Source organism: Chiloscyllium punctatum, chromosome 25, assembly GCF_047496795.1.
Source record: "Chiloscyllium punctatum isolate Juve2018m chromosome 25, sChiPun1.3, whole genome shotgun sequence".
NCBI classification, from domain to species: Eukaryota; Metazoa; Chordata; class Chondrichthyes; order Orectolobiformes; family Hemiscylliidae; genus Chiloscyllium; species Chiloscyllium punctatum.
Genome location: NC_092763.1, coordinates 59,913,866 through 59,931,005, shown reverse-complemented (window position 1 = coordinate 59,931,005; position 17,140 = coordinate 59,913,866). Strand labels below are relative to the sequence as shown.

Genomic DNA, 17,140 nt, shown 5'->3' with positions numbered 1-17,140 from the left:
TACTGAAATAAACATTCACTTACTCCTAGTAGATAACAGCCAGATATTGCAACGATAGAGCACACTGTCTGCATTGATCATGAAGGTAATGGTGACTTTCAATATGTCAGTTATTTTCGCTTACATTCAAAAAGCCAACTAATATCTTCCACTCACATCACTTGGTGAGACATCATCAATTTTATCTTGGATTGTTCAGAGGCATTAATCGGATATTACATGACAAACAATGGAGACTGTTTGTATTTACAAAGAGGGTCAAAAAGTTCTATGTCAACACGATATTCCTATGCTGTCCCATACCCCTAGATGCCTTTAGTGTCTAAAAGTTTCTTTCTTTCTTACTTAACAATATTCAATGACTTGGCTTCGACAACTTTATATGTTTGAGGATATTGACCTGAGTGCTCTGAAACATGATATTTCCAAGCCAGCATTAATATGCCCCTTATCCGGGGACCACATATGAAATTGAATTTTGGACCAGGGTGATGGAGCCGGGCTTGCTCTGACTACATGCATTGACCTGGTATTGCAGTTGGCAACCCCTCTTGCAGCACAGTGGCAGGAGCCCTGGGTTCAAGACCCACTTGCTCCACAGGTGTGTAATGCCACATCTGAACAGATTTATTACAAAGAAAGATTAAATAAAAACAAAATAAAATTTCAGTGATCAAGGCTATTTCTTCTCTTTTACTGTGAGAAACCCAAAGACAATTCCATTTTCCTGGCATTATTGCAGACCCACCTTGGATTTTTGTTTAAGACTGCACAGTTACCCCAATACCATAAGAAATAGGAATAGGAGTAGGCTGTTCAGCCCCTCGATCCTGCTCTGCCATTCAATAAGATCATGACCTGCACATTTTATAATACTTGATTCTCTCACTAATTAAGAATCTAGCTATCTGTCTCAGTATTACATATACACAGGGACTCTGCCTCACAGCTCTCTGTGGCAAGGAGTTCCAAAGACTCTCAACCCTTGGAGAGGAAATTCTTCATCTCACTCTTAAATTGGCGAGTCCGAGAATATGCCTTCTGCCCATGATGGGAAAAGTCCTCTCAGCATTGACCAAGTCAAACCTCTTAAGAATCTTGTATGTTTCAATGCGACCACCTCCCATTATTCTAAACTCCAGTGAGTAGAGGCCCAAACTGTTTAGCCTTTGCTCACAAGACAATCCCTCCATACCAGGGATCATCCTAAGGAACCTTTCCTGAACTGCCTTCCTTCCTCAAATAAGGGAACAAAAACTGCACACAACTCCAGAAGTGGTCCCACCAGCACTTTGTACAGTTGCAGTAAGCATATTAAATGCCTTCTTCACTATCCTATCTACCTGCGACTCCACTTTCAAGGAGCTATGAACCTGCACTCCAAGGACTGCCACAAACACTACGTAGGACAAACAGGAAGAAAGTTAGCCACCAGGATACACGAACACCAGCTAGCCACAAAAAGGCAAGACCCTCTCTCCCTCGTAGCCCTACACACCAATGAAAAAAACCCACCATTTCGACTGGGACAACACATCTATCCTGGGACAGGGTAAGCAAAGACATGCCAGAGAATTCCTACAGGCCTGGCACTCCAACTACAACGCCATAAACAAACACAGATCTGGATACCATCTATCAACCCCTCAGAAAACAAACAGGAAGTGACATCACCACAAACCCCAGGAACCCCATCCAGGGCAAACATAAATAGAAAGCAGAAGACAACAGCTTCGCTTCACTTGGAGGTCGCCACTGATGATGTTACCTAGCCATGTAACAAAACGGCTGGATATCAAACCTACAGCTCAGCGAGCAAACCTACACCCTAAACTGTCAAAATTGGCCTTTCTGCAATTTAGAACTTCAACTTTTGGATCTGGTCTATCCTTTTCCATCACTATTTTAAATCTAATAGAACTTTGGTCACTGGCCCCAAAGTGCTCTCCCACTGACACCTCAGTCACCTACCCTGCCTTATTTCCCAAGAGTAGGTCAAATTTTGCACCTTCTCTGGAAGGTACATCGACATACTGAATCAGAAAATTTTCTTGTACACACTTAACACTCTGGCAGTCCCAGTCTATGTTCGGAAAGTTATAATCCCCTACCATAACCACCCTATTGTTTGTTTCTCAATTCTCCTCTGACTATGAGGGGGTCTATAACACAGTGGAGAAAGTGAGGACTGCAGATGCTAGAGATCAGAGCTAACAATGTGTTGCTGGAAAAGTGCAGCAGGTCAGGCAGCATCCAAGTAACAGGAGAATCGACATTTCGGGCATAAGCCCTTCTTCAGGAATGAGGAAAGTGTTTCCAGCAGGCTCAGATAAAAGGTAGGGAGGAGGGACTTGGGGGAGGGGCGTTGGAAATGCGATAGGTGGAAGGAGGTCAAGGTGAGGGTGATAGGCCGGAGTGGGGTGGGGGCAGAGAGGTCAGGAAGAAGATTGCAGGTTAGGAAGGCGGTGTTGAGTTCGAGGGATTTGACTGAGACAAGGTGGGGGAAGGGGAAATGAGGAAACTGGAGAAATCTGAGTTCATCCCTTGTGGTTGGAGGGTTCCTAGGCGGAAGATGAGGCGCTCTTCCTCCAGCCGTCGTGTTGCTATGGTCTGGCGATGGAGGAGTCCAAGGACCTGCATGTCCTTGGTAGAGTGGGAAGGGGAGTTGAAGTGTTGAGCTACAGGGTGGCTGGGTTGGTTGGTTCGGGTGTCCTAGAGGTGTTCTCTGAAACGTTCCGCAAGTAGGTGCCCTGTCACCCCAATATAGGGGAGGCCACATCGGGTGCAGCGGATGCAATAGATGATGTGTGTGGAGGTGCAGGTGAATTTGTGGCGGATATGGAAGTATCCCTTGGGGCCTTGGAGGGAAGTAAGGGGGGAGGTGTGGGCGCAAGTTTTGCATTTCTTGCGGTTGCAGGGGAAGGTGCCGGGAGTGGAGGTTGGGTTGGTGCGGGGTGTGGACCTGACGAGGGAGTCACGGAGGGAGTGGTCTTTTCGGAACGCTGATAGGGGAGGGGAGGGAAATATATCCCTGGTGGTGGGGTCCGTTTGGAGTTGGCGGAAATGACGGCGGATGATACGCTGTGCATGGAGGTTGGTGGGGACCAGTGGGGTTCTGTCCTGGTGGCGGTTGGAAGGGTGGGGCTCAAGGGCGGAGGAGCGGGGAGTGAAAGAGATGCGGTGGAGGGCATCGTCGACCAAGTCGGGGGGGAAATTGCGGTCTTTGAAGAAGGAGGCCATCTGGGTTGTACGGTATTGGAACTGGTCCTCCTGGGAGCATCTGCTCCCAGGAGGACCAGTTCCAACTGCCGCATCTGCTTCCAGGAGGACCAGTTCCAACCGCCGCATCTGCTCCCAGGAGGACCAGTTCCAACCGCCGCATCTGCTTCCAGGAGGACCAGTTCCAACCGCCACATCTGCTTCCAGGAGGACCAGTTCCAAAACCGTACAACCCAGATGGCCTCCTTCTTCAAAGACCGCAATTTCCCCCCCGACTTGGTCGACGATGCCCTCCACCGCATCTCTTTCACTTCCCGCTCCTCCGCCCTTGAGCCCCACCCTTCCAACCGCCACCAGGACAGAACCCCACTGGTCCTCACCTACCACCCCACCAACCTCCATGTACAGCGTATCATCCGCCGTCATTTCCGCCAACTCCAAACGGACCCCACCACCAGGGATATATTTCCCTCCCCTCCCCTATCAGCGTTCCGAAAAGACCACTCCCTCAGTGACTCCCTCGTCAGGTCCACACCCCGCACCAACCCAACCTCCACTCCCGGCACCTTCCCCTGCAACCGCAAGAAATGCAAAACTTGCGCCCACACCTCCCCCCTTACTTCCCTCCAAGGCCCCAAGGGATACTTCCATATCCGCCACAAATTCACCTGCACCTCCACACACATCATCTATTGCATCCGCTGCACCTGATGTGGCCTCCCCTATATTGGGGTGACAGGGCGACTACTTGCGGAACGTTTCAGAGAACACCTCTGGGACACCCGGACCAACCAACCCAACCACCCCGTAGCTCAACACTTCAACTCCCCCTCCCACTCCACCAAGGACATGCAGGTCCTTGGACTCCTCCATCGCCAGACCATAGCAACACGACGGTTGGAGGAAGAGCACCTCATCTTCCGCCGAGGAACCCTCCAACCACAAGGGATGAACTCAGATTTCTCCAGTTTCCTCATTTCCCCTTCCCCCACCTTGTCTCAGTCAAATCCCTCGAACTCAGCACCGCCTTCCTAACCTGCAATCTTCTTCCTGACCTCTCCGCCCCCACCCCACTCCGGCCTATCACCCTCACCTTGACCTCCTCCCACCTATCGCATTTCCAACACCCCTCCCCCAAGTCCCTCCTCCCTACCTTTTATCTTAGCCTGCTGGACACACTTTCCTCTTTCCTGAAGAAGGGCTTATGCCCGAAATGTCGATTCTCCTGTTACTTGGATGCTGCCTGACCTGCTGCGCTTTTCCAGCAACACATTTTCAGATCTATAATACAGTCCAAATAAAGTGATCATCCCTTTCTTATTTCTCAGTTCCACCCAAATAACTTCCCTGGATGCATTTCCTCAGCACAGCTGTATTGCTATCCCTTATCAAAAAAGCCACTTCCCTTCCTCTCTTGCCTCCCTTTCTATACTTCTTGTAGGATTTGTATCCTGGAACATTAAGCTGCCTTCCCTGTTAGACCCATTGCATTGAAATAAATGCAATTTAATTTATTAGTCCTACCTTGTTGCACACTGCCCCTGACTGCTTGACTCACTTCAGTTCTCAACTGTACCTGTCTCAGATTGATCTCTTTCCTCACTATCTCCCTAGGTCCCGCCCCCACCTTACTTTTTTAAGTCCTCCCGAGCAGCTCTAGCAAATCTCTCTTCCAGTATATTAGTCCCCTTCCAAGTTAGGTGCAATCCGTCCTCCTTGTACAGGTTACTTCTACCCCAAAAGAGATTCCAATGATCCAAAAATGTGAATCCTTCTCCCATATACCAGCTCCTCAGCCATGCATTCATCTGCTCTATCCACCTATTCCTGCCCTCACAAGCTCGTGGCAGTGGGAGTAATCCAGATATTACTACCCTTGAGGACCTCCTTTTTAAATTCCTGCCTAACTCTCTGTAATCTCCCTTCAGAATCTCAACCTTTTCCTTTCCTATTCACTGGTTCAAATGTGGACAATAACCTCTTGCTGGCCCTCTCCCCCATGAGAACATTCTGCACCCTCTCTGAAACATCCTCGATCCTGGCACCTGGAAAACAACACACCATTCTGCTTTTTCACTGCTGGCCACAGAAACGTCTGTCTGTACCTCAGACTAGAGAATCCCCTAACACAACTGATCTCTTGGAACCCAATATACCCCTAGTTGCATGAGAGTCAGTCTCAATGCCAGAGACTTGGCTGTTTGTGCTACATTCCCCTGAGAATCCATCATCCCCTACATTTTCCAAATCAGCATACCTGTTTGAAACGGGCATAGCCACAGAAGACTCCTGCACTAGCTGCCTACCTCTCTTACCCTTCCTGGAGTTAACCCATCTATGTGACTGTTTTCAAGACTTTCCCCCCTTCCTATAACCGCCATCCATCACATACTGTTGCTGTTGCAAATTCCTCATTGCTTCTAACTGTCTCTCCAACCGATCCATTCAATCTGATCAGAATTGCAATCTAAAGCATTTCTTGCAGACATAATTCGCATTAAACCTTAAACTCTCCTTAAACTCCCACATCTGACAAGAAGTAAATATCACTCTACTAAAGGCCATTTTTGTTCCTTCACAATCTACAAACCCAGAAAATAACACCGTCTTACTCCTCTACAAAATATTGTCCCAGGTTAAATTAATAGTTATGGCTTATACTTTAAGTTTAATCAAGAGACATTTCTCAAAAACATTATCAAGAAAGAACCCACTCTACTCACTACTGCAGACTTTCTGTAGGCCACACTTAAAATACACTTATCTGATTCTGTGCTGTGAACTTGGCCCAAACAGTTCCTCCAAGCACAGTTGCGAATTTCACTGTTTGTTAATTTTCCCAGACGCACTCCGATGTCCAGCGATACGTGAATTCAAATAGCAAAGGCAGTAACTGTGCAGATACACAGTGGTGACAGTTTCTTTTTCTCTCTCTCTCTTTGCTGCACTGACCTCACCATGTGCTTCCTTTGTCTGTTTTTCTCCCTTTTAAAACTGCTGTAGTCTTGACTTTTTTCTTCCAAAGTTCCAAAACAATGCAACAGCATATAAAACAGTAGTTGCTGCTCTTGGAATTCAAGGAAATCACCTCCAGCACCTGAAATACCTCAAAAAAGGAGCAGCTGTTACAGCCAGAAATTTTTCCCATCCTCCATCTTGGATTACCCAGAATCACTTCCTCAGGAAGTTCGTTTACCACACAAATGGCCCTCTGTGTAAAAAATTTGCTCCTCATGCCTTCTTAAAAATCTCTCTCCTCTCACTTTAAAATTATGCCCCTTTACCTTGAAATCCCCACGCTAGGGAAAAGACACTTGCAATATCTCTCAATTTTATAAACCTCCATAGGGTCACCTCTCAACCTTCAACGCTCAAGTGAACAAAACTGCAGTCTACTCAGCTTTTCATTATACCTCCATACCTGGCAACATCCTGGTAAATCTCTTCTGAACTGTCTCTAACGTAATACAGTAATATTCTTCCTATAGAACAACCAGAACTGGCCACAGTACACCAGAGGTGGCCTCATCAATGTCCTGTCCAACTACAACATGACTTCCTAACTGTTCTCCCTTTCAAAGTAAACAACTTCACATTTTTCCACATCATACTCTATTTGACAAATTTACTACATCTACTATAACAGTTTTGTGAAAGGGGAACCGTAAACAAATTTGTTAGAATGCTTTGAGGATATAAGCACAGTTGTTAAAGGTGAGCCAGTAGATGTAGTTTATTTGGATTTTTAGAAGGTATCCAATAAGATTTTATATGGAAAAACTATTGTACAAGATGGAACTCATAGTATTGAGGGTGATGTGCAAGCCTGGATGGAGGATTAGTTAACACATAGAAGGCAGAGTTGGAATCAATAGCTTTTATCGAGATTGAAAAGATGTAGCTAGTGGAATGCCACAAGAACCAGTCTCAGGACCTCATTAATTTACTATTGATATTAATGACTTGGAGGAGGAGGCATAAAGTAATTTGTCCAAATTTAATGATACAAGAGGTGGGAAAGCATGTTATGATGAGGAGGAAAGAAATTTGCAAGGGGATTGGGAGTGAAAGTGGGCAAAACCTTGGCATAGGTAAATAAATGTAGCACAGTGAAGATCATACACTTCAGCAGGAAAAATCAAAAGGCAGATTATTTAAGTGAAGACAGACGCAGGAATCTGCGAATGAAACAAAAAATTGGCATACAAGTGCACCAAGTAATTAAGGTGGTCATGGAATTTTGCCTTTATTGTTAGGGGCTTAGAGTTTAAAAATAGCAAAGACTTGTTCTGTTGAGGCTTAGAGATTGGGTATATGCAAAGCAAAGGTGAACACATTTTTAATCCATAAGAGATTCAAGTGTTGTGGGGCAAAGATAGGAAAGTGGTGTTGAGCATTATCAGATCAGCCAAAATCTCAAAGAATGGTGGAGCAGAGTCGATGAGCTGAATGGCCTCTTTCTGCTCCCATGCTTTATGACCTTACTATAAGGGAAGCCAGCAGTTACAACATAGAATACAGCTCAGAACAGGCCCTTTGGCCCTCGATGTTGCACCGACCTGTGAACTAACCTAAGCCTATCCCCCTCCACTATCCCATCATCATCCATATGCTTATCCAAAGACTGTTTAAACGCCCCTAATGTGGCTGAGTTAACTACATTGGCAGGCAGGGCATTCCACACCCTTACCACTCTCTGCGCAAAGAACCTGTCTCTGACATCTGTCTTAAATCTATCAGCCCTCAATTTGCAGCTATGCCCCCTTGCACAAGCCAACATCATCATCCTAGAAAAAAGACTCAATGTCCACCCTTTCTAATCCTCTGATCATCTTGTACGCCTCTATTAAATCCACTCTTCGCCTTCTTCTCTCCAATGAGAACTGACCCAAGTCCCTCAGCCTTTTCTCATAAGACCTTCCCTCCAGAACAGGCAACATCCCTGGTAAATCTCCTCTGCACCTTTTCCAATGCTTCCACATCCTTCCTGTAATGGGGAGACCAGAACTGTACACAATATTCCAAGTGCAGCCGCATTAGCGATTTGTACAGTTGCAGGATGACATCACAACTTTCAGAGATCTATGTACTTGGACACCAAGATCCCTCTGCACATCCACACTACCAAAAATCTTTTCATAGACCTAGTATTCTGCCTTTGTTATTCTTCCCAAAGTGAATCACCTCACAATTATCTGCATTGAACTCTATTTACCACCTCTCAGCCCAACCCTGCAGTTTATCCAAGTCCCTGTGCAACCTGCAACATTCTTCCACACTGTCCATCACTCCACCAACTTGAGTGTCATCTGCAAACATACTAGCCATCCACCTACGTCTGCATCCAAGTCATTTATAAAAATGACAAAAAAGCAGTGGTCCCAAACCAGATCCTTGTGGCACATCACTAGTAACCAGACTCCATGCTGAATATTTTCCACCAACCACCACTCGCTGCCTTCTTACAGAAAGCCAGTTTTTAATCCAAACTGCTAAATCACCCTCAATCCCAAGCCTCTGCATTTTCTCCAAAAGCCTACAATGGGGAACTTGATCAAAGGCTTGACTGAAGTCCATGTACACCACGTCAACTGCCCTACCCTCATCCACATGTTGGTTCCCTTCTCAGAAAACTCAATGAGGTTTGAGAGACAAGACATGCCTTTAACAAAACCATGTTGACTATCTGCAATCAATTTGTTGCTTGCTAGATGATTATAAATTCTATCACTTATAATGCTTTCCAAAACTTTTCCTCCAACAGACGTAAGGCTCACCGGTCTATAATGACCTGGGTCATCTCTACTGCCCTTCTTGAACAAGGGCACATTCAAAATTCTCCAATCCTCTGGTTATAAACCTGTAGACAATGACGACCTCAAAGATCAAGGCCAAGTCCTCTGCCATCTCCTCCCTAGCTTCCCAAAGAATCCTCAGATAAATACCATCCGGTCCAGGGGACTACCTACTTTCACACCTTCTAGAATTGATAACACTTCCTCCTTACTACCCTCAATCCTTTCTAGTCTAATAGCCTGTTTCTTGATCTTCTCCTCTATGGTATTCATTTTTATCCCAGAGTGAAAACAGATGAGAAATATTCATTTAGGCACCTCTCCGATTTCCATAGGGTCCACACACAACTTCCAACTTCTGTCTTTGACTGGCCTTATTCTTACCCTAATCTTTTTATTCCTCATATACCTACAGAAAAGCTTTAGGGATCTCCTTTATTCTACCTGCTAAAGACTGCTCATGTCCCCTTCTTGCTCTTCTGAACTCTCTCTTTTAATTCTTCCAACTAATCTGTAACTCTCCATCGCCTCATCTGAACCATCTTATCTAAACACCATATAGGCCTCCCTCTTCCGCTTATCATGAGATACAATTAGTAAACCATAGTTCCCTTATCACTTCCTCCATGCCTGACAGTGGCATACCTCTCAAGGACATGCAATATCTGTTCCTTAAACCAGCTCCACATTTCAATTGTCCCCATCCCTTGCATTTTGCTACCCCATTCTATGCCTCCTAAGTCTTGCCTAATCACATTATAATTGCCCTTCTCCCATTATAATGCTTGCCCTGTGGCATGTGCCTCTCCCTTTCCATCTCTAAACCAAATGTAACTGAATTGTGGTCACTCTCTCCTAAGATCTCACCCAAGTTCACGGTTCTCACATAATGCTGCTTTGCCTTTGTTCCCATGATTTCATTTTTCATTATTAGCATGAACAGCTAGTCACCTCTCAGGGCTATGTTTATGTTACTCTCTTTTCCAGGGATCGTGTGCCATGTATTTTTGTCAACGGGTCAGTTGGAAGGTTTAACACTGAATAACTTGAATATACTCTGTACAGTTACAGGGTTATGCAACAAAAACTAATCAACTTCCAATCATCATGATGGAATTTAGATCTGAGTAGGAGCCAAAGTGCTGGGATATTACAACAGAGAGAAAACAAACAAGCTTCTGGTAAAATATATAGATTAATTCATAAGTGTAGATAACCAGACACATCTTAATGGCCATATACACCAATCCTTCAGTGTGTGAAAAATTGATAATATGTAGTCATATTTACTAACCATGTGAAACAATTTCTTTGATTTATTTTCAACAAATCAAAAGTAACCTCCTAATGTTGCATTCAAAATTCTGTTGGTGGAATATGCATCATTTATATAGTTTATTTATTCATTCTATTTTCAACACATTTTCATTGCTTAGTTTGTTTAATTAGTACGTCTGCTTGTAGCTTGGTTCAGTACAGGTTACAGCAGTGAAAAACAAATCATTTAATTTTTTTTGCAAATGGCGTTTATATGGTTTATATTTTTAAACACTTCTTTCAAGAGGGAAAGTAATTTAATCAAGTGTATACTTCCAGCTAGTCATGTTATGTACAATGTGTTACAAGAAATCTCTACTGATAAAATAACTAACTTTATGATACTCAATCAAGTTCCAATCAATCTTGTTCTATTGATCAAATCAAAGCCACGAAGGAAGAATTTTAAAGCACAAATTATCATTTAAAGAAAACAAGTCAATTAAGGGACATGCAAACGATAACACTGCCCTATCTCTCATCAATAGTAAGCTCTGCCAATATGCTACAGCATCCGAAAGTGACTGTCACTCCATTCTGTAATATTTACCTCTTGTTTAAAATCACTTGAACTTTGACCTTGTTTCTCCTATACCTCTAATCTGCAGCCCTTCAAAAGCTCAAATTTGACATTAACGGTCAAAACTTGATGTTTTACTCACTACCATTTACTCGCACAAAGGAATTTTACCAATGACTCAATATAATATAAAGGCTGCCAAGGAAGTTCAAAATTGATAAGAGGTACACAAAATTGGGACAGAGATGTAGGCAGCCTATGTTTTCTATTCCCCACCATGTATACTTTTTTTTCTCAACTGGAATGTTCAGTTTATCAGGATAGCTGAGAAAGAATCTCATCCAACAGCATCTATAGAGGTAGCTTGGTAATTGGCTGAGGGCATGCACCTTCAAGCAGTAAAACAAGAAGAACATTAGGATCTCAGATCAAATCAGATATATGGGAGCATTATTTTTGATAAGGATAGCCCAATTTTACAAAGACCACATAAACTAAGTTTTGATTGATTGTACTTCAAGATTAGTCGCAGAGTTTGTTATAACATTTTGTTTTGTTCATTGTTCCGCTCATTTCATGCATGTCGTTCATGTGCTCTTTGTTCTTATGCAAAGATTAAGCCAATTTTATACCAGCTAGCTTAAAAATAACATCAACTCAGTTCACAACAAAGTAGAATGAAAAAACCAAAAGTACTATAGTCCCAGAGAATCAAAGGACAGGTCACTCACTGAAGAGACGTGACTGGTGGTGAATTTAACCTGAGCATCACCATGGGTCAGGTGAGGAATGAAGTTGAGAAGCTATGACCTTCACGGAGGCCTCAGCAACTGCAGGAATTGAACTCACATCATTGTTGGCATCATTCTTGCATCACAAACCATCTGTCCAGCCAACTGAGCTAACCAACCCCCATGAAGAATGCTGCGAAACATGAAATGGTTCAGATAAGATTTACAAGGATGTTGCCAAGGCTGGAGGATTTGAGCTAGAAGGAGGGACTGAATAGGCAAGGGTCATTTTCTCTGGAGTGTCGGAGGCTGAGGGGTGACCATATAGAAGTCTATAATATCATGAGGGGCATGGATAGGATAAACAGACAAGGTCTTTTCCCTGGGGTTGGGGAGCCCAGAACTAGAGGGCATAGGTTTAGGGTAAAAGGGGAAAGATATAAAAGGGACCTAAGGGGCAACTTTTTCCATACACATACCACCCTCTGTGTGAATGAGCTGCCAGAGGAAAAGGAGGAGGCTGGGACAATTACAAAAGGCATCTGCATAGATACATGAATAGGAAGGGTTTGGAGGGATATGGTCCAAGTGCTGTCAAATGAGACTAGATTAGGTTACAATATCTGGTTGGCATGGACGAGTTGGACGAAAGGGTCTGCTTCTGTGCTGTACATCTCTCTAACTCTATGTAGAAACAGATCGTTAATAAAATGTACTACAATCCTTATCTCATATACAACATCTTTAATTTTGGCATTGTTCAACTGGTGGCCTACCACACCTATGAACAACACAATCCAAGTCTTGTAACTTGTCCAAAACATGTACATTTTCTGCAATGCTGAGTAAGTCAATAGTGGAACAGTCCAGCTGCTTAAACTTGGATAAGAAAATGATAGGATAGTTGTGGGACCACCAGATGTAATAAGGAACTAGGTTCTTGAATTTCTTTCTCTTAGAAATTTGTTTTTAAAAAAAACACAAAACATTATTTACATTGTAGGCACTTTTTTTTTTCTTAAGACCGTTGTAGCTTTATTTTTTGAGTACATAAATAAGTTCAACAATAATAATATTAATTGAATTGCACAATAATTAAGAATTTTAAACTCATTTTAGGATGAGAACTTTACATCAGATATTGAGCCTGTCCTGTTCTGAAATAGGACAAATGATTTATTTTTTTGATGATTCATTGGTGTCTTGGTTTGCTCAGATCATTGGGAAAGCATTCGGGAAGAGCTTGAATCAGCTATGTCAAATTAAATCATTAAACCAAAAAAAAATATAACTCAGGAAATATAAATCTGGAATCAGTCCTGTTACATTCACATTTGTGCAAACTTGACCACAGATTTTGATAGGGAGTGTGATGGAGTTGTTAGCTCTTTGAACTTTGGAGATAAAAAAAAATAAAGTGTCAAGTTGCACACAAATTCATTCAGAACCTATCCAGTGGCCCATTAGCTCAGCATTTGCTCCGACAAAGAAGGAAATTAAATTTCCCTTGCACGTCAATATATACACAAGTACTATTTTGAGTGAATTGCTTTCTTTAGCCTTTAAAACACAATGTTACATAGGAATAAGTAAATACAAAGGTAAAGAAGCCCAGTACAATGTGCTGAGGTATGTTTACAAAGAAGAAAGTGACAAAGTTCAAATTAGTGGAGGGCAAATTTGGAACTAGCATCAATATTTTAAGTGTATGGAAAGCTCTCAAGGTGAATACTAGAATCAAAATTCCTGCAGTCATTTGAGATAGTTGGATGTTATGCTGAGGGACAGTAGTTTTTTTTTTCCTTGACAGTTGAGCTAAGTTTGACAGATTGGCCTTCCATCTGCTCTTACACTGCAGCAGGGACCAAGGATACAAAGCGAAGTTGACTGGAGGTTTTAACACTAATGTCATACGTGCTGTAGCTGAAAGTATTTTCCTTAATAGGTAAATCTTAACATGTACAAAAGCAGATTGGAGGCAAGGACCTTTGCTAAATATAACCGAGGCAAATGTAATAATTTATCAAACTGCCTTTGATACATTGATGTACTGATGGAAAATAGCCTCATATCCACATAAAGGGACTAGAAACCAAGCTGGGCCTTCAGACCCTGTTGCTTAAATAGGCCAAGAACAAAGTTCATAAATGTAGTTAATGGAGTCAACAATAGGACAACAACGTATTATTAGTACAACAGCTTGTCAATACAACATTATCTGCTCCATTGCCATCTTGGATGCAACATTAATCATTTCTGCATTCAAACAAAATCTCTTCATAAATGCCCTCTAATTTCGGCCAAAACATGTTTCCACTGAGACATGATCAGGAAAAGAAATCACATCAATATTAACATCAAAATTTCCCTCTTGGCCATTTTCTAATTTCAATAATTTCAGACAGAAAAAGATTGATTTCACAAATATAAAATCATCATTTCATTTTCCACCATTTCTAACTTGTATTTTAACTTGTTCATTTGTTGGAGATTTAAATTTATTTTTGCAAATTTCTCTTCTCTACCCAATTATTTCCCCCATTATGAAGTGAGAGGATAAAAAGCAAGTTGAGCTCCCAAGGCCACTGGGAAATTCTCATCATCTTAAATCATCAAAATGTCAATTATTATTGATTGTGGCAATGAAATTAACTTTGCATCTATACTTTAAATATTGGCGCAAACCTTAAATGACTGGAACTGATTTGTAAAACTATAAATAAATTTGTGAATTATTTTCCTTCCACGAGAAAATTAATTGGCTTCTGCTTGAAATTAGTTACATATTGCCATTCAATCTTGTCGAATTAGCAACTGTCCCAAAATTAAGATCCAAAACATTTATTAAAGTCTATAGCTTATGGAGAAGGCAAAAATACTGAATATCTCAAAAATTATGGGACAGTAATATTTACCATCTGCTGAAGCTCAGTCTCTTGCGTTAAGATGCCGCCTGCTATCAACATTTCTGCATTGGTAATTCAGTGGATAAATTTGATATCCAATGATTTTTTAAAGTTAGTCCAGTCAGTCAGATCTTGGATTCAGTCTTGGTTTTTAATGGATTAGGCAATGCTGTTTGGAGTTGCACAGAAATGGTCCAAGCATTTCTGGCTGCAAGTCTGAAAAAATTGCTTCACCTGAACATTATCCAATCGTTTTGGCTGTGAAAGGTCTATGTAGGTATTACATTATGGTAGGAGTGGGGTCAACTGGTCTTGGTCCTCAAGAGAATGTTTAGGTTTGTAACTTGGAATAACTATATTGGTGAGGTACCAAAAACCCATCATTTCTATGTCCCAGTTCAAAGTCAGCACTTGTGGAAAAGGAAATGTAGGAGACAATCTGTTCACTTTTCACAATGACAGCATAACTTAAAACTAGTTGAACCACGTGACATAAAGAGATAACAATGCAGCTGGCATGAAATTCACAATGAACTCTGATTTTCTAGAAGTTCTACTATCAATGACACATCATTTTATATACAAACCTGGAGTGACCTAATATTTTAACAGGGAGACACAGGTTACAATAACATTGAACGACAGGACTTTCAACATTACACTCTCATTGACGAGCTGAATTAGTTCATTTCTTTAGGAAGAAATGTTTAGGCTTTTAATTTTTCTACAAAACTGAAGATAAAGTACTTGATTGTGATACTTCAGACACTTCATTGTTGCATCTGTATTCCATGATACAACTGCAGTGTTAAGGATATATAAAACCAATTTGAAGTACAATAAAAACAAACTATTACCCTAAGTGACAAGTAAACTTCCAAACTTTGGATTTCTCTCTAGAATTAAGCTGCCATTATTCCTTGGTTGCCAAAAGTGATTCATGAAGCAGCTGGGAAGGGCAAGAGCAACTCATCCAATTCCATAAAAATCAATTGTGGAAAACATTGTAGAGTTAACTCTCTCTGTAACAAACCAGCCAACAAAGATTGGCCGGCTTATTTAAAAATGAAAAAAAAACAACTACTCCAGGCATCAATAAGAAAGCTTTTTATATAAAAAAAAAGGGGGATGGAGGACAGGGTGCTGCTGTCGGTGAGGCAGAAGGACAAGGCTATGTTTAGTATCAATTGTATTCAGTTTTCTTTTAAACATAAATGACGGAGCTGCACAGCTCAGTAAGATACAACAAAAAATGCGAATCAACATTTTTAAAATAGTTAACTATCTACTCCATAACTTTTCGTAAAATAGATCCAGCATTTTGCACTTCCTTCAATCTCAATATTAAGATGTCATTTAAGATCACAGCAAAAGTGTAAGTTCGCCAGAAAAACAGAACTCACTATTCAGTTGCGGTTCTCCATCATGTTGTGTGTTTGCAATGTTTGGTTAATTACACCACGCACCAGTTTATCAGATTCAGCCATTACTACAGAATCTGGGATATCAGAGGTGTCTTTGGCTTGTCCTACATATTGCATTGCCCTTTATTTAACAGAAGAACATAAGGACATAGAAATTTGGAATAGTTAGTAATCAGCTCAAATGATGAATTTGGTCTTGACTAGATAAGAAGGGGTACCACAGGCACCATTTCAAAATGATGAAAGTGGTTAAACACGTTTCACACAACTGAAGCTGTTGGAATTCAGTCCAATCACTCAAATGGTGCAAGGCTTCCCAGTCGCATACTAGTTGGAGATTGAGTTCTGTGTGAAAGCAAGAAAAACTGATATGCATCATGACCATCAGAATTGACGTTGGATGGTCATGGAGGATTTGTGATTTATGCATGCAGAACAATGAGGAAACTAATTTAAAATAGCTTTTTCCTCTTGGGTGCAGGAGGAGAGATTAGGAGCCTGAAGAGATGTTTAAAAAAATAGAGATTGCAAAAAAAGATAAATTACAATTATATAACAGTGTAGCAAGTAAACTACGTCATAATAAAACATATATCTACGCGTCCTCTGCACTTCCGTGGTCGCCGTATATCTGAGATATAGAGGTTCAGAAGACACTGTAGTTGGGAGAACAGATATTGCCAATTTGTTGCAGACAGTAAGGTTAGGCTCAAACTGCATCATCCTCATCTCTTCCCAAAAGGAGATTGTTTTTGCCTGGATCATGTAAAGGAATATTGGTCATGGATCGCCTTTCAGACCTCAGCGAATTAATGGAGACTCGGCTGTAGTGAACTATTCGATCCAATAGGCTTAACTTTGGTGACTCCCGCCTCACTTCACCCATACCAATATGCACACTAATGTCAGACAGCGATTTCTGCCTCATGCGATTCCGAGCTCGGTTCTCTAACTTGGCAGAATCAGGTTTCTTGTAACTGAAACAAAAGGAAAGGGGATTTACTGCTATAAAAATGGGTCATAAAAATAAGGAAAAACTATTAGTGATATTGCAAAAACATGCGATTTCTGAAGGTATTAAAATTTCTTCTGACATTTCCTCGATATAGCTCCTTACTGTGCATCGATACAGTCCCACAAGCTGCCATTCACCTTATCAGTATTTGCATGACATCTTGATAATGCCCATATTCAACCTTACTGACTGTCCATTAGAAGTTAGCTAATT

General features: G+C 41.7%; 1 protein-coding gene across 1 annotated transcript in view; it reads right to left on the bottom strand.

Moving 5' to 3' along the window:
• Nucleotides 1-12,570: 12,570 nt before the first annotated feature.
• Nucleotides 12,571-17,140, bottom strand: part of atp7a (ATPase copper transporting alpha) — a 100,262-nt gene continuing 95,692 nt past the window's right edge. The window contains exon 23 of the mRNA XM_072595361.1: nt 12,571-16,889. Within this exon, the coding sequence (XP_072451462.1) occupies nt 16,622-16,889 (268 nt within the window). The 3' untranslated portion in view covers nt 12,571-16,621. The remainder of the gene's footprint in view (nt 16,890-17,140) is intronic.